At 54.2% G+C, this 23,393-nt stretch overlaps 1 protein-coding gene across 1 annotated transcript in view; it reads left to right on the top strand.

Annotated features, from left to right (window-relative positions):
* Positions 1-23,393, top strand: part of SLC37A1 (solute carrier family 37 member 1) — a 55,105-nt gene that overhangs the window by 16,505 nt on the left and 15,207 nt on the right. The window contains exons 3-13 of the mRNA XM_075542904.1: positions 3,179-3,311; positions 3,916-3,994; positions 5,629-5,764; positions 6,393-6,469; positions 8,224-8,390; positions 16,281-16,318; positions 18,114-18,194; positions 19,559-19,690; positions 20,846-20,936; positions 22,268-22,330; positions 22,770-22,855. Of these exons, the coding sequence (XP_075399019.1) occupies positions 3,179-3,311; positions 3,916-3,994; positions 5,629-5,764; positions 6,393-6,469; positions 8,224-8,390; positions 16,281-16,318; positions 18,114-18,194; positions 19,559-19,690; positions 20,846-20,936; positions 22,268-22,330; positions 22,770-22,855 (1,083 nt within the window). The remainder of the gene's footprint in view (positions 1-3,178; positions 3,312-3,915; positions 3,995-5,628; positions 5,765-6,392; positions 6,470-8,223; positions 8,391-16,280; positions 16,319-18,113; positions 18,195-19,558; positions 19,691-20,845; positions 20,937-22,267; positions 22,331-22,769; positions 22,856-23,393) is intronic.

The raw sequence follows: 23,393 nt of genomic DNA, 5'->3' as shown, positions 1-23,393 counted from the left end.
GTATGGGAATTATTGGAATACCGTATGTTGCAAAAATCAACCTGCGTATTAAAATAACCTCCGACCAATTTCTGCTGGAGGAATGTCAAGGTTTTTTTGTTTAATTTTTGCAGCAGCAAAATGGGCCCAGCTATGTTTTCTCATAGGGAAGAGGGAGGCTGGGGAGAGGTGGGCTGAGAGCGAGGCTGAATGGGAGCAGAGGCCCTCCAGCAGCTAGGTCTCTATGGGAACCACCAGACAGCGTTAGTCACAGTGGCCAGACCTGGAGAGGTGCTCTCCACCCACAGTTCATCTCTGCGATGGTGTTTCAGTCACTCTGCAGTCTCAGGCCCGTGGGGCTCTGAGATCCCAGTTTACGTCGGTGCCGAAGCTGTGCTCTCTCACCAGTGTGCTAGACTGACTGCTTCTGCGTGCAAAACACCAACCCCGGGGAGCCCTCTGCTTGTGGATGAAGCAGGATGGTCGGTTGTTTTGCATGGGTGGTTCATCCCTGGGAACATTTCACAATGGAAGAGGATTTGAAAATTCTGTTTCAAGCAGTGGGCTGCAAGATTCCTCCCTGCTGCCCTGCAAGGCTAAGTATGATAGGAACTTCATTGCTTAAATTGAGCCCGGCAAGCGCTAAGCCTGAGAGGGACTTCCCCATGCTTCACCCTTCATCTTCCTCCCACGTCAGGGAGTCAGGGTCATGGCAGCAGCAGTGGGGCCTCCGGGTCTGGCCAGATGGGCTCTGTAGGCTCACTTGAGCTCAGAGCCTGGTAACAGTCTTGCTTGGAGAAGGAGCAGGGCCCAGGGCCCAGGAGGGAGCAGCTTTGGCACTTAGGGAGAGACTGATGGGTCTATTTACCAAGCTAGAGCACCTCCTGCCTCTGGGGAGAGGAGCTCTGTCGGCAGATCATTATTTAACTCTGTAAAGCTGAGCTGTGGGCAGCCCAGTGAGGTGTGGTTGATAACAGAATAGCCAAGTGTTGGGACCTAGCAGTGTGGCCAGAGTGGCTGGCTGCTGCCCACCATGCCAGGGTACAGGGACCGGTATCTCTGTGTGGCTGTGTTTAGTGGGCTTGACTGTGGTCCCAGAGAGGGCAGTCGTTCAGAGGTGACTGCTGCCCCCTGATGAGGTGGGCTGGTGGGTGATGGGTGGGACCCTGGCTCCTGCCTCCGAGACAGATGCGCTGGGCCCTGAGCCTGGAGAGATATGCTGTTCCCTCCTCCTCCACAGCCCTCAGGACCCCTTCTCCCACTGCATGGTCCCCAAAGGGTCAACTGAACCCCTTAATGGTCATCTCCCTGATCACGAATGCCCTTCTTCCTGCCCTTGCTCCTAGTGATATAGCTGTTCTCCTGAGCCCCTTGGGGGCACTGAGCCTGTATGAAAGACTGTGCCCATCAGCTTAAGTGGGAGCGGGAGTGGCCAAGGTGGGCCTGGAGGAGACATGTTACATGTTACAGAGTGACAAATCTGCAGATGGGGGCACTGGACCCTTCTCAAGGTTTTCTGGCCACATCAGTTTCATCTCCCAAAGGAGTGCACCAAGGAAGGGTTCCCCCTCACCTTTGTCCTGTTGCACAGGCTTGTCTCTATACCCAGCTGTAGTGGCCGCCGTTTCCCCAGCACCTCCCTCAGCGAGCACTGTGCTCACACCATGCCCACAGCCTGCCTGTGATCGGCCCTGCCATTCCCAGGCATGGGCAACAAGTGAGGATGGGAAGCTTCATTTGCAATGAGGACACTGAGGTGGGTGGTAACCTCCACAGGTTCACACAGCCCCTTTCCACCCACCTGCTGCCTCTCCAACAAGTACCTCCACTAGTTGCTGGCTCTATGGGTAGCCTGATGGGCTGGTGACTTCTCCCAAATATGAGTTTATAGCCTGCCAGATAGTTGCATGCACACCAGGTAAGTATCACCTGGTGATGCTCCCACTCCTGCTGACTCCATTCTCCCCAATAAGGTCTGCACCTAGTGCTACTGTCCAGACAGTGACACCTTTAGGGGAGCAGACAAGTACATAAACTCAGTGAGCTCACTGCTGTCAGGTCAGTTCCAACCTGTGAGCGGCCCCGTACAGCAGAGTGGAACTGCCCCTGTGACTTTCCAAGGCTGTAACTCTTTATGGGGACACAAAGCCTCATCTCTCTACTTTAGAGTGGCTAGTTGTTTTGAACTGTTGACCTTGTGGTAAGCAGCGTAACTCATAAGCCACTACAACACCAAGGCTCCTTGACAGCCTCTTCACTGCCATCAAGTCAATGCTGACTCATAACAACCCAGGGGGACAGGATAGAATTGCCCCTGAGTTTCTGAGACTGTTACTCTTCACAGGAGTAGACAACCCGTCTTTCTCCCTCGGGGTGGCTGCTGCTTTCAAACGGCTGACCTTGCAGTTAAGCAGCCTAAGCGTAACCTCTGTGTCCCCAAGGCTGCTCCTGACAGCCTTATAGAACCTTTATACCATAGGTCCTTTGTGTTAAGCAAGAGCCTGGGAGACTCCTTTGCACCCAGTTCCATCCACACCTTCTCCCAGGTGCCGGGGCTCGTGCAGTGTGCACCCTTTTGTGTCTGGCTCCCTCTGCTTTCTACCGTGCTTGTGAGATTTGCCCTCAAGGCGCTGTCGACTGCTGCGATGACTTCCCGTTGCGTTGCTGGGCAGCGGCCAGTTCTGTGGACAGATGTCTCTGTTCTTCTGTTAGGGACAGACGGTCTGAAACCATGGATGGTCAGGACCCTAAGGAATAAAGCTGCTGTTCAGGCATTTGTCCTACGGTGGCCCCACTCACTGCCGCCGCATTGATCCCGGCCCCTGCCCCCATGGGTTACAGAGGCTGCACATCTTTGTGGGAGGACAAAGCCTCTTCTTTCTCTCTCAGAGGGGCTGGTGGCTTCAAACTGCTCACCCTGCATCTTGGCAGCCCATCGAGTCACCCCATCCCAGCCCCAACCGGGGCTCCTAGGTATGCCAGTGCTGCTTGGCGGTGTCTGTGCCCTGGTGGGCTACAGTTGACTTCACCAAGAGCCCCTCAGTGGCTGAGTCCCGGAGACTCTCCTCCTCCAGCACAGTGACTCTCGGAAGGCCGGGCAGAGGACAGGGCAGCTGGTTTTGCTCTGCGTCTCCCTCGGCGTCTCACTTGAGCTCGCGTTTTCTCTCCTTGCCCCCTGCCGTCTCCACGGGCATCACAGGGTGAGCTGCACCAGGACTGTGCCGCTGTGACGGAGGGCGAGGTCCAGCTCAACAGCCCAGGCAGACCAGCTGGCTACCGAGGCCCCCAGCAACCACTGGACAATGGGACCGACTGCGGCTGGGCGCCATTTGGTGAGTTCCCGTCAGCCACCTGGTGTCGGGTCAGCCTTGAGCCAGGTGAGCAGGGGACTCGCTCATCTTAGCAGCCACTGCCCCGTCATGATGTGTGGTGTGTTTCCCGTGCCGACTCTCCCCATCACACCAGCTAACCATCTGTACTGCTATTTGGACACCGGGTGGCCGGGTGTAGTGAGTGGCATTGCCACCTGAAACAAGAGCTCCCGGGAGGGGAGTTTGCCAGCGATGATTCGCATTTTCTCCCAGTCAGATTTGAAAGTTCAGATTCAGAGCACAGATCTGCGGGCAGAAAGCGGGGCGAGAGCTCGGGGCTGCAGTGTGGGCTGTGGCAGCAAATGGACCCAGGCTGATAGCATCTCCATCATGCCTGCTTGGTGATTCCTTGACATTGCGGTGACTTGATTATCCAGAATGTCTAGCCATGGACTTCATGGACTCCCGGTTGCCCGGTTGGGGGTTCCCGACGGTGCTCTACACCCCCCTCTGTGTTCCGGCCAGGCTTGGGAGCAGATGCCTGTGTTTGATCCAGAACCAAAATTGATGTCTAGGGAAGCTGGGGAGTGATGCACTTTTCCTGTTTATTTCTAAATCCACGCAGACAAGGACAACTACCAACAGCTGCTTGGGGCCTTGGACTACTCCTTCCTGTGCGCATATGCCGTCGGCATGTACCTGAGGTGGGTGTCTGCAGCTTCCCCAGGCCCTAGACTATGTCATCCGTCCAGTTTAGGAACTCTTTTAGGTGAATGATGCCTGGAATCAGGGAGCCCTGGTGGCATAGTGAGTGGGTTATGCGTTGTACTGCTCATCTTGAGGTCAGCAGTTTGAAACCACCAGCTGCTCCTAGGGAGAAAGATGAGGCATCTACTCCCATAAAGAGTTACAGCCTTGGAAACCACGGGGGCAGGTCTACCCTGTCCCCTAGAGGCGCTATGAGTCGGAATCAACTCTGTGGCAGTGAGTTGGGGGTTTGGTACTTGGAATCCTGCTTACCCACTCTGAGTCTCACTTAGCCTGTGTGGGTGGGACGACGTCAGAGGTATTGCTTGCTCTTAAGTGACACACAGGACATCCTGTCATCACAGAAATGATCCCACCCAGAGTGTCAATATGCCAAGGTTGAGAAATGATGGCTAAAGTAAATAAAGTTATTTTATGGTTGCTTTTTATTGGCAAAGATCATTTTTCCTGCAGTTTGTCCATTAGGGCCATAAAAACAAACTGCTATCTAATGTGAAACTTTATCAATAGACACATGACCAGAACAAGAGCACAGGTACAGCTAGGAACCCTGGTGACCTAGTGGGTTAAGTATTGGGCTGCTAAACAAAATGTTGGCGGTTCCAATCTACCAGCCACCCTTTGGGAGAAAGGTGAGGCTGTCAGCCAGCTCCCATAAAGATTCACAGCTTTGGAGCCCTGTGGGCAGTTCTGCTCTGCCCGGTACAGTCCCTGTGAGTCAGAATCAACTCCATGGCAGCAGGGCTTCTCTTAAGGGTTAGGGAGCTCTTTTTCATCAAAAGGAAAATTTGTATGGTACATAGATACCTTAGCTGGAAGCCCAGAGTGTTGGAGAGCATTCCAGAAGTGCTGCTAGCCTGCCCTGTGGCGTCCCCTATGCGTTGGCGTGGACTGGATGGCAGTGAGTCCTGAGTTGCCCACTTGTTCCCCAAATAACTTTATGAGGCGAAACTCTCAAGGGGTTCACTTCTTACTGAGTCATGTTGTTGAGAAGAGCCTTAGAGACTCTGCCCCTGGGTTTCAACCCGTATCCTGAAGACACTCTCCTGCGTCTGATACAGACGTGGTGGTGGCCAAGACAGTGGTATGTGGCTCTCTGCCAAACCGATCCTGAGAGGTGTTTCAGTGTAGATGCCCCCGGGACTGCCCACCTGGGCAGGAGGATGTGCTGGAGGGCATTAGTCACCAGTGTTTGTCTGTTGGTTGGTGGTTGGCGTTTGAAAAGACAGGCCCTCGCAGGACGGTGTTTATGCGACAGCAGGATCGACCAGCAGGCCGAGGCCCTGCGTTCTCTAATGGCGGCAGCATCGGCAGTCGGTCATGTTTGAGTTTACCATCTGGAAGCTAGGGGCTCTCCCTGGAGACAGATCTCCTCCTCAGGGTGAGCCGCTTGCCAGGTGGTGGTGACTACATGCTCAGTGGGGAAGCGGTGGCAGCTCGAGTCTTCCTGGACATGTGCTCGTGAGCTCTCCGTGTCCCGAGGACAGCCTGCAAGCTTCCTGAGGCCGCGGCAGGCCATCGACCTGGAAGGGGGGCTTTCTCACGCTGTCCCCCCTTCTTTCCATCCCAGTGGCATCATAGGGGAGCGCCTGCCAATTAGGTATTATCTGACCTTCGGGATGCTCGCCAGTGGCGCCTTCACCGCCTTGTTCGGGTTGGGCTATTTCTACAACATCCACAGTTTGGGATTCTACGTGGTCACTCAGGTAAGGGTTTGGGGCCCACAGATCACCAGGGGTGGGGGCCCGTGATGAGTAGGAACAGGGCACTACTCACATGTAACCCCGCTTCTGCCAAGAGAAACGGGTGGGGGCGGGCCGTGTCCTGTCGGAAGTGGGGGGGGGGTCCATGCTGGCAGGCACAGTCCAGCACATGCCTGTGACGTGTACTCTAGATTCAGGTGTTACTTTCCAAAGAAACCTGTTTGTCAGTGCCAGACCCCCCGGGGACACACACACACACACACACACACACACACACACACGCCCCCACTGAGCCACAAAGGGGGGAAGGTGAAGAAGAAGCCTTTATACACCTTCTGTTTGGGTTGGGATGAGTTTGCGATGCTCTCCCGTGGGGCAGGGGCAGGAGGGCTGTGGGCTTCAGGGAGGGTGGGGGGAAGGGATGCCTGGAGCCCTTGGGTCAGTGGAGAGGGAAGGAGCTGGCCTCCAGACACACAGGGGTGCAGGCCTGCGAGTATCTTCGGGGAATGCCCTACACTTGAGAGCATCAGTCAAGAAACAAGCTTGCGTGGCACACAACCACCCCCTTTGCAGAAGCACTTCCGCGAGTGGCTTCCGATCCTGGTTTGTCCCCCTCTCAACCCCTTTGCAGATCATCAATGGCCTTGTGCAGACCACCGGCTGGCCCAGTGTGGTCGCCTGCCTCGGCAACTGGTTTGGGAAAGGAAGGTGAGACACGGCCCCCTGTGTTCCCACAGCAGTGACCACGGCAGACAACTTGATTATAGGATGACCTTTGGGCCACGTTTAGGTCATTTTCTACATTTAGAATAAAATTCTTGGCTCTTGATTTCAGATGGTCCTTTGGCCTGGGAGGGAGGCAGTAGAGGCTTGCCCTGAGCATTGTGGGAGGGGGAGGTCCATGCCGTTTATAGAGAGCTCCACAGGGCAGAGCCCGTCCTGGGAACTCCCCAAAAGTGGAGAGTCTTGACGCAGCCCCAGCCCTTTTAAAGAAGTCTGCATTTGAACAAGGCTCCCAGGAATTATGTGTTTGGGAAGTCCTTAACCAGGTCACCCAGAGAACTCACATGTTTGGGAAGTCCCTAACCAGGTCACCCAGCGCATATATGGCAGAGCTGGGACTCTGCATCTAGTCACTGGATGGCCAGTCTGTGTTCAGTCATAAATGTGTGAACAAGTGGACAGAGCTTAATCAGGCCAAAGGCTGAGTAACGGGGAGGGTGATGGGATGAGGGAACAAACCCGTCAAATCTGACTTAGGTAGTCCACCACTGCCTTGTTCTCAGGAACTTGTGCTAGTAGGAAATTTAGGGAAAGGCCTTCTTTTTAATGAAGAAGTTGTTGCTTGGCACCAAGGAACCCCAGTAGCGCTGTGGGTTAGATCTTGAGCAGCCAACCACAAGGTCAGGGGTTCAAATCCACTAGCCTCTCCAAGGGAGAAAAGTGACACAGTCTGCTCCTGTAAAGATAGGGAATCTCGGAAACTCTGGAGAAGGGTCGCCCCGAGCCCGTACCCAGAAGTGCCTCCAAGGGAAGGCTTTGCAGTCTGCGTCTGAAACACCAGCCGCTCACAGCCCAGTAGAACCCAGTTTTACTCTGACCCACGAGGGATTGCCATGCGCCGGAATCTACTTGACCACAACCAGCTGTGTTAGTCTGGGTAGACTAGAGAAACAAATCCATGGACACGCATATGTGTATAAGAAAGTGCTTTATATACAAGAGCAGTTGAATATTGAGAAAACATCCCAGCCCAGTCCAGACCAAGTGCATAAGTCAGATATTAGCCCATATGTCTGATACCAATCTACAAAGTCCTCTTGAGACTCACGAAACACATGCAATGACGCCAAATGCAGGATGATCACAGGCCAGTGGGTGGGAAGTCTTGTGGATCCAGTGGTGTTGTAAGCATCTCAGTGCTAGCAGGGGTCTCCACGTGGCTTCTCTAGCTCCAGAGGTCTGGCTCCATCAGCCTCTCTCCATATGGCTTCTCTGGCTCCATCAGCCTCTCTCCAGGTGTCTCTCCGCAGGGAGTGAGCAGAGTGAGATAGTCTCCCATCTCCACTGAGGAATTCAGGAATTCCCAGAATCTTCAGGAGAAGGCCGTGCCCACCCCCGAGGGCCTCACAGAGGCTATATCCTAATTGACAGGCTAGACTCCACCCCTACACTCTTAATCCTCAAATTGACGCACGTTGTGTAGCTACCACATTAGCCTTATTACTTTTGTTTATTTTGTTGTAGAATAAGACTGAGTTCTGAGAGGGAAATGAGAATGTGTGATGATAAATCCCAAGGCAAAATAAAAAGCCATCCTCTTGTAAGCCCCCGTGGTCCCGCATCCCATCCCGTATTTGCCTATGTCCACATGACCTCCCTGGGCAGTCACCACGTGCCTCAGGGCACTGGCTCGTCAGTTTCTCCATGACATTACCATCTTGTTTTCTGGTATGTTGCAGGCGAGGTCTGATTATGGGCATCTGGAATTCCCACACCTCCGTGGGCAACATTTTGGGGTCCTTGATTGCTGGCTACTGGGTGTCCACGTGTTGGGGCCTGTCCTTCATCGTACCTGGGGCTATTGTGGCGGCCATGGGAATAGTGTGCTTTCTCTTCCTCATCGAACGTAAGTACATGCAGTTAGCGTCTGTCCCGGGAGGGCTGTGGGGACTGACTTGTCTTGGATGGATGGCTGCGTCACGCTCTGCTTGCCTGTGGTTGGTTACTGGGTCTCTACCCTCAACATGTAGATGGATTCCCCCCTCCCCAAGAGCTTTATTGGCATGTGATTCACATACCTTACAATTCAGTGGCTCAGTCATGTCAAGAAGAGTTGTATCCTCGTTAGCACAATTCATTTCAGAACATGTTCTCGTTCTTGTACTCATCGTTATTAGCTCCCCATTTTCCCCAGCCACGCCCTGGCATACCCCTAAGGAACCGTACATCCAGTTACTGTCTTTGTAGATTTGCCTCTCCCACATTCCATCTACAGAAAACATTAAAAAAGCAAACCAACAAAACTAACAAGAATGGCAAAGTAAAACAGATTAAAAACTTCTGTGGAAAAGAGAGTGGAAGATATTGAAAACTGCAACAAATTTCAATGATCCTAAGGGAGATCAAATGATAGGGCGCTAAATTTTAACCTGGCCGCCTCTGCATAGTCGGCTTTCCCACGCAGCGAGCCTATTTGCATCCCTGGTCCAGATACACAGGCTTCTTTGTTCAGGGATAGCCACTACTTAGCCAGTCTCCTTGGAGTCAATGCAACCACCCTGCGTGGTGGCTGGAGCAGAGCTCTGTCCATAGGGTTTTCAAGGTTGTGACCTTCAGGATGCAAATCACCAGGCCTGTTTCCCAAGGTGCTCCAGACTCTAGACTGTTCAAACAGCCCATCTTTTGGATTAGAGCCCTACCCTTAGCCATTTGGGCCCCCTAAGGATCCCTTATTCAGGTACATCGCTGGGGAGTCATTGCTGATGGATGGTGCCCTCTGCCTTGCAGCAGAGGACTGCCCCTTCGGGTTTCCTGGCTGCAGGCTCTGTGAAAGCCAGCCAGTCCTTTCTGCTGTGGATCTGATGGGTGGCTGTGAACAACAACCTTTAGGCGAGTAGCCGATCACAAACCACTGGCCACCCACAGGGACCATAAAAGAGCCATTGAGTCCGTGCCGACTCATAGTGACCCTACAGGACAGAGTAGAACTGCCCCTGTGCGCTTCTGAGACTGTCAGCTTCCCGGGAGCATAGCAAGCCCCCCTTTTCTCCCGTGCAGCAGCTGGTGGTTTTGAGCTCCTTAGCTTGTGGCTAAGGTGCCCGATGCATAGCCCATGACAGCTTTCCCAAGCTCCAAGTTCCATTTCCGGAATTCTGCAGTAACGGATGTCGAGATATCCTCTGCACTGCCCTCCTGTCCACAGCTCTCTCCCTCCGCTCTTGTCTCCGCGCCAGCACGGCATGGTGCTTCCCTTGTTTGGGAGGCCTATCTCTACTCCACCCGGGGGCTCCATCTACTCTACAGTCTTGCTGCCACAACCCGAAGTGCCCGTGGCCAGTTTGTCTGCTCTCTGATAAGCTAGAGCCTGGCTAACATTGTAAGACCAGACCATGACTAAAGACAGACCTCCTATCCTAAGTAGGCCCAAAGTGTTCTGAAACCAGAGGATCAAAGTCTTTGCTCCATCCCAGGTTTCATACCCGATCTTTTAACTTCACAGACTGTGCAGGTATAATGTTCAAAAGTAGAGAGCCGGAAGCCGCTGCTGCTTTGGCAGCGATACGTCAGGGTGTGAGTTCCACCCTCGCAGGCTAATGCATTCCGGTTGACATTTCGTGCTTTGACTTAGCCTTGAGTTCCATCTCATTCCATGGTACTAGACAGCGCCCTGCAACTGTTCTCAGGGGGCGCGTTCCAAAGTCAACTGCTTTGGCATTCATGTTAGCTTCACCTATGCCTTCCGAACTACCAACGCCTCATCCAAGAAATAGGTGCCCTATTCTATTCTATTTAACTTCTCGCTTCTGATTTTACTCCTGCTGGAGCTAACTTTGTTCTTGTTACAGTAAACCCCATACAGCTCTGAGGCTATGGGGCTCCCGGGCCAGTCTTCGCTGTGTGTGAGTGGGGCAGTAATGGTCAGGTGTAGGGTTGCAGACCACCAGTGTGGATGGAACCACAGGGGCCTCCCAGGTGTTTTCTCGAGAGGCTGAGTCAACTTCCGGCCAAGTGGTCAAGCAGGTGGCTCACGGGCCAGGTGGGAGGTGTGCGGCTGCCTGACCAGTCTGCCATACAGAGGCATTTCAGTCCAATAGAGTGTCCCACATTCTGGGAGAGTGTGTCTTTCATTCTTGTCACCTAGCCCTGGGAGTCCTGTGTGCTTGCTATTCTTAGAGATGGTCCCTTGGGTTTTAGTGCCCTGTCAGAGGCCCTGTGTGCGCTCTGTCCGGTGTAGAGGGGCCAGTTCCCGTCTACTCTCTTCCTCGGCTGACACAGGCTTGGCTCTGGAAAGAGGGGGTGTGAAAAGATGGAGAACAGAAGGTGGACTTGTTTGCTGGTAGGGGTCTTTGGGGCCCAGCGTCCGTTCAGCTCAGGTATCCCAGGGGCATGGTCCCTGTTAGGTGCAGGGTGTTGGGCGGGGGCAGTGAAGCTCCTGTTTGCTCCCTTCCTGGGAACCCCCTAACTAGCACCTTGAGTTGGAGAGGGGCAATGCTGAGGGCGTAGCACAGCACCAGTCTCCTGGACCTGCCTGCCTGCTGCCCCGCCCCCTGTGCTTCCTCCATCACTGGACAGGGGTGGGGGTGGGGAGGCTGATACCCCCTTGCTCTTGTGGCCTGGAGTCCTGATGTTCTCTCCCCAGACCGCTCTGAAGAAGTCCCAGTGGGTGCATTGGGCTGCTTCCCCAAGGCGGGCAGTTCAAGCCCACTAGCTGCTTCTCAGAAGGATGAAGACATCAGCTCTCATAAGGACATACAGTCTCTGAAATCGGGTACGACAAGGCTGCTATGAGTCAGGATCGGCTCCATTGAGCACAGTGGGTTTTTGGCCCACTCTGGTACAGAAATGAAATATCTCGGTTTCTCGCAGCCGGCCAGGCCTTCCTGAAAGCCAGGAGGGTCGTGCGTTTGAGGGGTTTGGGACAGCATTTCTAGAAGTGATTGGAGCTCTGAGACCATTTCTTGACTCTGGTCCGTACAGGCAGCAAGCTGGTGCCTGTGCTCGAGGGTAAGGGTCGCTGGGAACTGAAGGCCAGCCTACCAGTGTGAGGGAATCCGCCCCTCCTCTCCATGCTCATCCCGTCTGCAGTCTGGTGGGTTTTCCTGACACACAGTGTTATCCTTCAGCCATTATGTGTCAGGATCTTGTATAAGATCCTCATGTTGGTGTATGTTTTCTGTTCTTCCGGGTCGCACCAAAACTTCCTCTGTCAATATTCCTCTGGGGCGGAGTGAGTCCCTTATCGTGGCCCTTCCAGTCAGACTCTTTCTGATTCCCACCAAATTATTGCGTGGATTTATGCAAATAAGGTGTCCGTGGTGCAACAAGGGGATTAGACCGCCTACTAAACATGCAAATCAGGTGCACAGAGCTGCAGTACGGATTGTTGTTAAGAGATGTCCAGTCCGCTCCTACTTAAAGTGACCCTGCCGAGTACCGCAGTCCGAGCTGAGCTCCCGGTCCTGCGCCATCCCCACAGTGGCCAGTGTTTGAGGCTGTGTCGGCAGCCCCTGTGTCCATGAGGGATTTTTCCTCTTTCTCACACCTTCTACTTGAGCAGGCATGATAGGCTTCTCCAGGGACGGGGCCCTCCTGCTATGTTTGCCGTCCTCTCTTCTAATGAGCCTCTGACTATACTTCTGCCACAACAGACTGGGTTTGGTTTGTTTGGCTTTGCGGAGGGAAGTGGTCGCTGGTGGGTTTCCACTCTTGGCCAGCACCGTAATTCAACTGCCTCAGCTATTCAGTTTTCCTCATTCCTCGTCCAGCCTTCGCATGCGTAGGAGACCATGGAAAATACCACAACTTGGGGCAGCCACCCGCGGTCCTCAAAGTAACATCCAGCTCCACAGGGGGCCTTTGCTGCAGCTGTCCCCAACCCAAGGCATGGTTTGATGTCCCGACGGCTGCTTTCCTGCGATTGTGCATTCAAGTAAAATGGGATCCTGGACAATTTCACCCTTCCCTGGCGTCTCGCGGCGCTGTCCGTTGGTCTAGTTCTGAGGACTTTTGTTGTCTTTGTTACGGTGTGATCCATCCTCAAGGCTGCAACCAGGACCTGCATCAGCAAGTGCCCCTAGACCTCTTCACTTCCAGCAAGCACGGTGTGTCACCTGCACATCACAGGTTCTTAGTGAGTCTGCCTCCAGTTCCTATGCTGCTGTGTCCTTTTCCTCGTAGGTTAGCTTCTCGGGTTATTTGCTTTTAGCATAAGGATGCAGTATGGAGGAAGGATACGACCCAGATGCAACACGCAGTAGCCCTTTGACGGACTGCTTCTTGAGCTCTGTCTGGAATTGATAGGAACACAGTGAAGCGCAGAACTCTCATTCTTTCCCATGTTGCCCATCGTGGCTTATGATCTGCACAGCTGAATGTTTCTGAAGAAAGGTAAACATCTTTCTAGTATTCTCCGCTTTCAGCCAAGATTCAGCTGGTGTCAGCAATAAGCTCTCTCGTTTTGTGTCTTCTGAAGCTGGCTGGAATGTCTGGCAGGTCCCTGCTCATGTTCTGCCGCAACCATTGTGAGATTATCTTTGCCAAAATTTTATTTGCGTATTCCCGCTACGGTTCAAGAAGTCCCGCCTTCTGCTGGATCATCTTTCGTCAGCCATGTGCACAAACGCAGATCTCTTCCAGTTGATGGGCCAGGTGACGTCCTTCCACATTTCTCGACATAGATGAGCGGGCAGCTCCGGCATTGCATTAGTTTGCTAAAACATCCGAAGTGGTGTCCTGTCAATTCCTGGAGTCGTGCGGGTGGGCGCGCACCTGGTGGGGTCACTTCCTGCGTTGCAGCTTGAACTTCCTTCCGTCCTCTCACTCTTGATCACTTGCAGCCTCCTCAAATGGGTAAATGTCGACCAGTTCTCTGGGGATAGTGCCTCTGTGCGTTCACTGATTTGACGTTTACGGTGCTGATGAAATATTTTGCGTACGGAATCCCCTAGGATTGCAACTAAGGGTTGAATTTCCCCCTTCAGTTCTTTCAGCTGGAGGAATGCCCGAGCCCGCCCTTCCCTTTTGGTTCGCTGACCACAGGTCTGTGCACATTGCCTTAGTGTGCTTCCCTTTATCTTCTTGGGCCTCCTTAGAAATCTTGTGTTTGGCTCGTCATCTTTTTTTATTTCCATTTGCTTCAACTCTTCTTTGTTTAAGAGCAAGTTTCAGAGTCTTTTTTCTGACATCCATTTTTTGTCTTTCTATCCTTTTTGTTTTCTTCTTTAATAGATAATAAATCATTTGCTTTCTTCAGGTATGTGATCCGTGACTTCATCCCACAACTTGGGTCAATGAGTCAGTCTCTTCTTGAGATGTTCTCTAAGTTCCGGTGGGACCGACTCAAAGGCATCTTTTTTCTTGTGTGCTGTTTAATGGTCTCTGCTTCAGCTGGAGTAGGAGGCACGATGATGATCTGCTGGGCCTTCAGCGCCTCGCCCTATACTGATCCACTGAGCTTCTCCGTGTCTCTTTCCACAGATGCACCATCTACGTATAAGCCGACCCGAATAGCAGTCGAGGCACCTAATTTTACCACAAAAACTGCATTAAAAAATGTGCTGAAAAACTCGGCTTATGCACGGGTACCTACATTAGTTGATTTAATTCCTGTGTATCTCATCCCATTTTAAATGGCCCACGCCAGTGTCTAGTCCTTGTGTGTAGTCACTGTCAGGCCCAGTTGACTAGAGGAACAATTCCGTGCACGTGGGCTCTTTCCTCCCTCCCTCTTTGTTTCCCATCCCTTGCAGACTTGGGATGGGGTAAGTCCTGAAGGAAGCTATTTTCTCGGGCTCCTGGCCATGACCCTGGAGGAAGCTCCTCCCAGCTCCCTTCTCCTTCCCTGATCTGGACCAACAAGAGTCAGGCATGTCTGCCTTCTGAGAGCAGCTTCAGACTGCAAACCCAGAGTGTCCCGACTCAGCTTGTGTTAGATTCTGGCAAGGTCTGAGCTCTGGAAAAACACAATATTGTGGGGACTGTACATTACTGGTACCCCCAACCTCCACCCCTCACCCCCTCAGGGCCTGGAGCACTGGGGGTCAGGGAGGCGTGGTCTCTTCTTGGTGTTTTATCTGCAGGGACACAGTGCCCGGCAGCACCACCTGGTTAAGCTGGCACCGACCTGTGTCCCTGTAGTGGCCTGAGGACATGGGTTGCCCAGTGAACAAGCAGGCCCAGCTCCTGTGGCTGGTTTTAAAGTTCAATTAATTCGCTTGGTGCTGTGGCGGGGCAGTGGGGTACATGCTGGGCTGCTGACCAAAAAGGTCAGTGGATCACCCCACCTGCTGCTCTTGGTGTGGCAGTCAGCTTCCATAAAGATGCACAGCCTGGGAAACCTGTGGGGACAGTCCCCCCTGCCTGACTGCACAGCTGTGAGTTAGAATTGAGTGGGCTGTGTTCCAGTGCAGTTCAATTGCTTATCACAGGTGGTGAAAAGACAGGTTGCTGGGTCCTGGGAGGGGCAGCATCCAGCCGTGTTTGTAAAGCCGGCCCTCTGGCTTCTGAACAAGCCGCTGAAGCCGGGCTCCCACCAGGGTCTCAGGCCTCGCAGCTTCGGAGTCTAGGTATTGGCCACGGGCCACTGGTGTGCTTAAAACCAAGGTCCAAGGCAGCCGAGCCCCATGTCTCTTTCATAGCCTGCACTTAGACTGAGCACCCTTTCACCCTGTGTCCCCATAGTCTTCTTGTCATGACTGCATTTTACTTCTAATGAATCCCGTAGCCTTGAAGAACGTGTTAAAAGGCTACTCAAGGGGGGTGGGGCGGGGAAACACTTGACTGGATTGTGATGATGGATATGCAACTCTTCGTTAAAGTGACTTAACCATGGAAGTGTATGATATGTGAATTTTATATCAAGAGGACTACTAAAAAAAAATTAAGTTGACCGATGGCTACCATGGGTGAAAGTGGAAGAGTTTCTACTTAGCGGGCGTTGGGTTTAGAATGAGTGGTGGAATACTATGGACGAGATCTCAATCACGGTTGTGTAACTGACTGCGTAGAGCTCTGAAATACACGTAGAGACGGGGTTGAACTGGAGAATGTTTTGTTGTGGATATTTTCCCCACAGGTAAAAAAAAAATAATAATCGCCCTAGTGAATACAAGAGAGAAGGAAATGTACAAAAACTGACTGTGGCAATTCTCCTTGATGTGATTGAACTGGTGAATTGTACGAGATGTGGAACCAGTGCCAATAAAACTGTAAAAAAAAAAATCAGTGGAGTGTCAAGAGGAAAATAAGTACAAATAAAAGCTGACAGTAGAAACTACAAGCATCTACTCCGATATGTTGGCCCCGTCTTTGTAGTTCCTTCAGATCCTTGGCCTTCCTGTGTTTCCTGGGATCAGTCCGCACAGCATACGTGCGCTGCTGCTTTCTCTCTGTAGGATGCATTGCCAAACATTTTCCAGAAGTCAAAGGGGGAGTCTTTATAATATTGCTGGGTTTGGGGGTTTTTTGTTTTATTTTGGAGGGGGGCTTGGTTGGTGATGTGCTGTAGCCCTGGGAAGCGTTGTATGTTGGTGCATAAAGGTTAAGCCCTGGGTGGGCATCGTTGGTGGGCGGCTCCTACGTGTGGACGCTGTTTTATTTTCCAAGGCAGGGTTCACCCTTCATTGCCCCCCACCCCCACCCCAAATGGGCCTGCTTTGGGCCCATTGCCTTTTCCCATAAATGTTTGCTGTTTTCATAAACGTCCGAAGTGGCGTCTTGTAATTTCGGTGTAATGTGTCGTGCTAGTAGACGTGTGAATCATGGGACTCACCAACATCTCTGTGTTCTGGTGTTTCAGATCCGAGGGACATCAAGTGCTCGTCCATGCTGCCAACGGTAAAGCCCCGCTGCCCACCCCATGCCATCTGCCAGAACAGTGTGTCCTTGCCACATGTTCCAGTGACTGTGCCCGTCGCCACCTTGTCCTCCACGAGCAGTCCCGTGAGCCCCACCCTGGGCACGCAGGCAGTCTTAGCAGAGAGCTGGTAACGACAGCACAAAGCAGACCTGGTGCTGCCGCAGGCCGCACCGGGAGCCGCGGTGCTGAGGGCACCGGCCCAGCCTGCTGAGGGGTGGTGGGGACACCGGGCCCAACCTTGGGGCTGTGGCAGTGACAGTGGGGAAGAGCTCACGGTTGAGTAGCTTTGAAATCTTCATTTCATTTCATTTCAACTTAATTCCGAATCGGGTGGAGGCTTAGAGAGCAGATCCGTTTCCCATTGTACACCTGGGCCGCTCCTCTAGAGCCAGCCACACGGTCCCATTGCTTATCCGGATCTCTCCTTCTGCCCCTCGCAACCTCTGCACCTTGTCCTCAGGTGAATGCTGCCCTTCTGACCTCTAATGGCCAGTGACTCTCAGGCCTGGTTCTGTTGTTCCCCGGTGGACCTGCTTGTTGTTTGCTTGACAACCGAGCCAGGGGGCCCAGTGTATTTCCAGGCTCAGGGCATCGTCCCATCTGTCTCAGATTCCCATAAGCTTGGTCTCTGTGATGATGTTGAGTTTCATTCCCCGTTTTCTCCCACTCTATCCAGCGCTTTCTAATGGGGTTTTTCCCAGCTCGGTGGCGAGTGGCCGCTGCTCCCCTAATGCTTCTCCTGGCCTCCGGCCAGACTCCTTCATTCCCTTCCGCTTTGATTGACTTTACTCCACCTTCCTCTGGGCAGAGATCCACAGTCCTGCCTTAGCTGACCTCTCAGGAACGTGTACGACCTCCCCCCCACCCCCACCCTGCCTAAGAACACACACAACGCACGGCCATGAGGTCGATGCCAACTCTAGTGACCCCGCTGGACAGGTAGCACTGCCCCTGTGAGTGGACAGGTAGCTGGACAGGTAGCACTGCCCCTGTCGCTCGTGACAGCTGGTGGGCTCCAAGTGCTGACCACTGTGCCCCCTGTCTGTGTGTGGGGCAGCTCCCTGAGCTCCCGTGGTACTGAGCTGCCCCGGTGCTAGGGTCCAGGTGGCCTGGGAGAGAAAGGACTCTGCTTTGGCTGTTCTCCTCGGACAGTACAGCAGGAGGGCTGAAACGGGAACACGGAAACGTCACCCGTGCAAATGGGGCTCCGACTCAGAGGCATGTGTGTTCTTCCTTCGCAAGAATTGTGGCAGGAAGGACCGCCCCTTCCTCACTTCCTTAAAGAACACTGTGGCCTCTGTTATTCCTGAAGATCTTTCCATCTCCCAAGCAGCTTTTAAAGGTCAGAGCCTCTAAGGAGGGTCATTGTGTACTGTCAAGGTGACGTCGCTGATGCGCGTCAGAGAACGGCTCTTTAGACACTTCTCAGTGGCTGACATTTTGCCAGGCGATCACCAGGCTGTTCTTCCAAGGGAGTGCTGAATGGATTCAAACCACCGATGTGCGTTAACCACCGGCCACTCTGAGCGAGAAAGACGAGGCTTTCCGCTCCTGGTCTCCCCTGTCCTGTAGGCTCACTGTACCCTGGAATGAACCTGATGGCAGCGGAGTCTGATTCTTCGTGAAAAGGCTCCCAAGCTGGGAAGAAAGCGATGAGTTTATTGTTTCCTGTGAACAATGTCTCCTCGTTTCCCTTGGTAGCTTTCTCTGAGGTTCGGCTTCTTTGTGGGCTGCCGAATCCAGAGGTGGGCTCATTAAGCTGTTCATTCCCAGCATTCCAGAGGCCGTGAGAATGGCACCGACAGGTGTAGGCTCCCGAAGCAAATCCTGCACAGCGAGAAGCGCACGCTTCTGGTGAGTCACACCCAAGCTCCCCACCCCCACTCCCTGGACAGCCCGGCAGGGAAACCACATGCCTGCTCTTCTCCAGGTCTTGCAAAGACTGCCGCTTGGTGGCAGACTGTCCCCTCAACTGTGTGACAGATTAGTGGGTGGGCTTGGGTAAAGAGCAGGCGGTCTGACGTTGAGTCACTAACCACACAAAACAAGGAGAGGACAGATGGCTCCTGTGTCCTGGGTTGGGTGTCCCTTACAGCTGCTGGCCATTACTACTACGCAAGTCAGAGAGTGGTTGTTTCTTTCAAGGTGTGTCTGGGAGGATTTGAACCTCTGATCCTTTGGCCAGTAGCTGAGAGCATTCACTACCTGTACCACCTAGGGGCTCCCGTAGTAAGATCCAGTGAGACCTAATCTCTTGAAATCCAGAGGAACCTTTCTTTGTTAGTCCTTGAGCGTCAGAGTCGGTGCGTGAAGAATGGGGTTAGATCATCCGGGTTCCAGTCTGAAACCCCACCCCGAGACCAGGACCACGCCTCTCTCTGTCAGTGAGCGCACCAAACCCGGCTCCTTAGGAAGGTCCAGCATGTTAGGATTCACAAGATGCCGAAGCTCCTTTATTCGCTCTCTAGTGAGGCCTCTGTTCATGTCTGCCAATGAGGGCTCTCCTCAAGCAACACCCATAAAACAAAAACAGAAACTCACTGCCTGCTGTCCACTCAGGTCTGACTCATGGTGACCCAGGACCAGGGAAAGCATCCCGTAGTGGTCCTTCCCTGACAACCGCATGTAATTCAGCCACCCAGAGATGACCAGGGTCAGCTTAGAATTTAGCTTCCCCAGTCCTAGAAGGAGATGTTCTAGTTGTCTCGTTCAGTGCAGAGAGATGTAAACATCCTTGGAGGTCCTGAGGAATATGCCCTTTTAAATGGTGTCTTTTTACAAGCTTCCAAACAAAGTGATAGGAAAGCCCCGCGATCTTTTCACTTCCGTCTCCCCAGCCTTTGGAAGCCCCCCGGGCTGACATGCCATGCCTTCTCCCCTGCCACTGAAATGTCACCGTCTTTTCCCAACCTCAGCCCCGCCCTGTTTGTGGCTTTTCTTGGACATGATTCCCGCAACGGGGGTGGGATATCCATTAATCAGGGACGTATTTTCCCCTTTCCAAAATGATGTTCACCCAGTAGGTCCCAGTGGAAGAAGAATTCTGGGAGTTTGGTCAGTAGTTCCTAAACATATGTGAGTGAGGACGACCTTCTGGGGCGACCTGGGGACTGGAGACGGAGAGCAAGTTTGTGGCACCGAGTCAGTTCTATGAGTGCCGGCTTCACTCTACCCGCATGACCACTGTCGGCCTCCTCCTCCCGGTCTCTCCCCTGCAGGACACGGAGACCCAGTGCTTGCTGCTGTCCGATGGGAGGGGCTCCGTCCATCCCAACCACTTCATCATCCTCCAAGCCGAGGGCACCAGTTCCACAGCCGCCATCAGCTTCACAGGGGCCTTGAGGATCCCAGTGAGTACAGGTACCTGGGAGCAGGCTGCCAGGTGTCCTGTGCTGGACTTCCCATGGGGGTGCAGTGAGAAGCAGGGATCTGGCCTCTGTGGACGCTCAGTCTTACAAAAGAAACACTGCATGTTTAATAGGACGCTGGCCAGGCCTGACAGGCCGCTCCTTTCTGCAGGAATGGTGGCAGCAGCGCTGCTTTGCCTGCCTCGTGCTATGTTGACCGATTCTAAAAATTAGTTGCCACCATGTGGAGACTGAGACCCGTTATAGATAAAGCTGGCTTCCTGTCAGAGGGTCTGTACTCCAGTGGCTGTCACCCCTACGTCCTCAGCCTCCCTATTGCAGCTCCCTCCTCCCCGACCTGCCCCAGGCCTGAAGGAGGGCCTTGCAGGTGAGGCTCTGGGGCGAGAAGCAGCGCTGAATTCTGTTCTGTGGCCAGAGGTCAGCTGAGCGCTTGCCTGTGCACTTCTGATAGCTTGTTGACTGTGTCTAACTGACCGTGTGTCGCATGAAGGAGTGTGCAGAGCCGAGGGGCAGGGCCACTTGCGGTGTCTGCAGAGAGAAAGACCCAGGTCTTGGTGTGCACACAGGGGGAAGGGAAAAGCTCGGCAGTACAGTTTCTTCCTGCACTGGGCAGAGGGTCTGAGGAGCTGGACAGAGGGACCGAGGAGTTGGGCAGAGGGTCTGAGGAGCTGGACGGAGGGTCTGAGGAGCTGGACGGAGGGACCGAGGAGCTGGGCAGAGGGTCTTTACACTGTGGTCTTCCAGCACAGTGACCCACCGTAGACACAGCAGGGCCTAGAGCCAAGAACCCTGAGCAGTCAGGGAGAGGGCTCACGACTGATGTAGAGGAGCCTTCATAGCACTGCAGAGGAGGCGTGGGGCTGCTTACCACAAGATTGGAGCTTCAAACCCTACCAGCCCCTCCTGGGGAGAAAGATGAGGCTGTCTGCTCCCATACAGCCTTATTGTCTCTGAAACCCTAAGGTGCAGTTCTACTCTGTCCTCTAGGATCGCTAGGAGTCAGAATGGACTTTTGATGCCATTGGGTTTGGGCTTGGGGTACACAGCGCCAGAGCGGCTACGAGGCCCAGGGTAGTTAAGGAGAATGTTGCATGTCTGAAGACATGGTGATGCCCACCCGCCTGCCCTTTCTTCCAGGGGGTGATAGAGTTCTCTCTCTGCTTGCTGTTTGCCAAGCTCGTCAGCTACACGTTCCTCTTCTGGCTTCCTCTCTACATCACGAGCGTGGGTGCGTATCTGCCATTAGAGCGTGGGTCTGAAACTCTGGACAAGTGACAGGGACATGGACCCCTACCCCCTGCCGTTTCTGTGGTCATGGAAAGGACAAGGGGTGCCTGGGGAGCTGAGAGGCCTACTTGGAATCGAACGGCATAATCAGTAGAAATGTATAGACAAAGAGAGGATGCAGGTATGAGACTGGTAGAGCTGTAATTACTGGCCTTCGTGGGCTAAAGGGTACCCAGGGTCCATCCTGGCTCTGGCCTTCAGGTCCACCGGGCATGGGGATCTGCTCTGGGCATTGCTTCTTAGAGATGAGCTCTGATTTGGAGGGCTGGAAGGGGTGGGGAGGGCCAGGAAGGGCCCTGAAGCCTCTGGTCCCCGGGAGCCAGGAACACCCACGGAGAAGATCCAGGCTTTGGTGAGACAAAGAGGAGAGGGACTTGGAAGGGTAGGTGGGTATGAAGAGCACAGGTGCACATTGAAATCGAGGTGACCTGAGCAGGGGGAGTTGAGGAAGCACAGCGAGAGGACTGTCCCCCAGGACACGCATGGTCAGAGATGAGTCTGTAGGAGCACAGGGTGGCAGGCGGTTGGTGAGGGTGCCGAGTTGAGAGTAACTTCCAGGCAGACAAACAGAAGTGTTCATGAACTCGGCTCAGGGAGGTTCTGTGCCCCCACCCCTGCCCCATTCCACTTCCAGCAAGAGAGCCTCCTGGGAGCTGCCCTCGTTTGTCCCCCTGCTGGGTGCCTGCTCCCCTCTTTGAGTCCAGCCTGGGGGATTGCTTAAGGAAAGCCAGTCCTGAGTGGCTCATCCAGAGCCCCAGGAGAGACGGGGCTCACACCATCATTCCGAATGCACCCCACTCTCTCTCCTGTGCTGGCTGATCACCTGTCAGCTCCTGCGGGGCTCCGGCTCTCAGGCCTGCACCAAGCCTGAGGTGGGGGCTCTGTTCGCTTTCTGTGACACAGAGGAGTTCCAGCCCCCGTGGATGGTTTGCAGCGTGGGGGGCTCCCTCGGGCCGTGCCGTAGGCATTTGAGGGCTGTGGCCTAAGTACTCTCCCGTCTGTTTCTGTGGGGCTTCGATCGCCATGGCTACCTTGGAGGGTCCGCAGCACCCAAGGAAAGGACTCTCGGAAGAGAGCCTTTCTGGGTGTCGGTGTTCAGGTTCCCCCTCGGTGTCTGTACCCACAGGGGGCGGGCCAGTGTGAATGGGAGGTGACTCAGTTCCCACCGGGGTTAAATCCCATGTGTGTGAAGTAAAGGATGTTCTGTGTGGGCACCCCAGCAGCCCAGTGGGAGGGCACCCTCACTGACCAGCCCCTGCTGCCCTCTCCTAGACCACCTCGATGCCCAGCATGCGGGGGAGCTCTCCACCCTGTTTGACGTGGGCGGCATCTTTGGTGAGTCTGTTTGCATTGACTGTGCACGTTGCTAAGTGAGGGCCAGGGCCCAGGCTCTGGATCAGGGGCCGGGGCTCTCTTGGGGTGGGATTGACTGCCCACACAGAGGATGGCCTCTCTCCCTGCCCCTGGAGTCTGGCTGTGAGCATGAACTAGCTTTCCCTCCAAGATGGGCACCTGCCTCACAGGGCAGGGAGGTGATGGGTAGGGTTGGGGTGGGGGGTGCTAAACCAAGCATGGTGGTCTCAGGGAAGGAGCCTCCCAGGTCACTGCTGTCTGACTCACATTCAAGCAAGGCCTGAAGATGGGTCAGGCAGGTGGGCAAGGGCGGGGAGGGGTGGGGAGGGACTCCCCTGGCAGTGACAAATGGGGGAGGGGCTGAGCAAAAGGCTGTTTCCCATGGCCTGTGACTCATGTTCTCTTTCCCCTGGGGAGGTAGGTGGGATCCTGGCAGGCCTGGTCTCAGACCGTCTAGAGAAGAGAGCCTCCACCTGTGGCCTGATGCTGCTGCTCGCCGCACCCACGGTGAGCCCACCCGCCCGCCCGGGAGCCCCTGATGTGGCCACCCACCCACGCCGGGCCCTGTCTGCTCGCTCTGAGCCTGTGAGACTTGTCCTACTCCGTAGAAATCCTTAACAGGCAGAGCCCCCGGGGCTCTGTGAGCGGCCCCAGCTCTCCAGCTGGTTTCCCAAAGGTCCTCCCTCCCCCGCCATCCCCAAGTGCCTTTCCTTGGAGCCCACGCCCCCCCCCCTCCAAACTCCCCCAACGCCCCCCCCCCCCGGTTTGCTTTAGGACCTCGGCCTATTCCGCAGACCCCGCCAAGTCGGGCCCACGGAGCACGCCACCTTTCCTCAAAATGCGGGGCAGAACAAGCTGCTCCTAGGTCCTTCTGTGCTGGTCAGCTCTCAGGGACCCACAGCCCCCAGAGTCGTCTCCACCTTGTCTTTCCCGTCACCTTCGTGTCTCTTCATCACACGTAGGACCCCACCCTGCCCAAGACCTCCCACGTGGGCGCCCTCCCAGACCCGCACTGTGGTCTTTGGGCGCTAGCGAGTCTGGAAGC

Source organism: Tenrec ecaudatus, chromosome 2, assembly GCF_050624435.1.
Source record: "Tenrec ecaudatus isolate mTenEca1 chromosome 2, mTenEca1.hap1, whole genome shotgun sequence".
Lineage (NCBI taxonomy): Eukaryota > Metazoa > Chordata > Mammalia > Afrosoricida > Tenrecidae > Tenrec > Tenrec ecaudatus.
The sequence above is the reverse complement of the archived record's forward strand: the minus strand, read 5'-3'. Positions and strand labels throughout refer to the sequence as shown.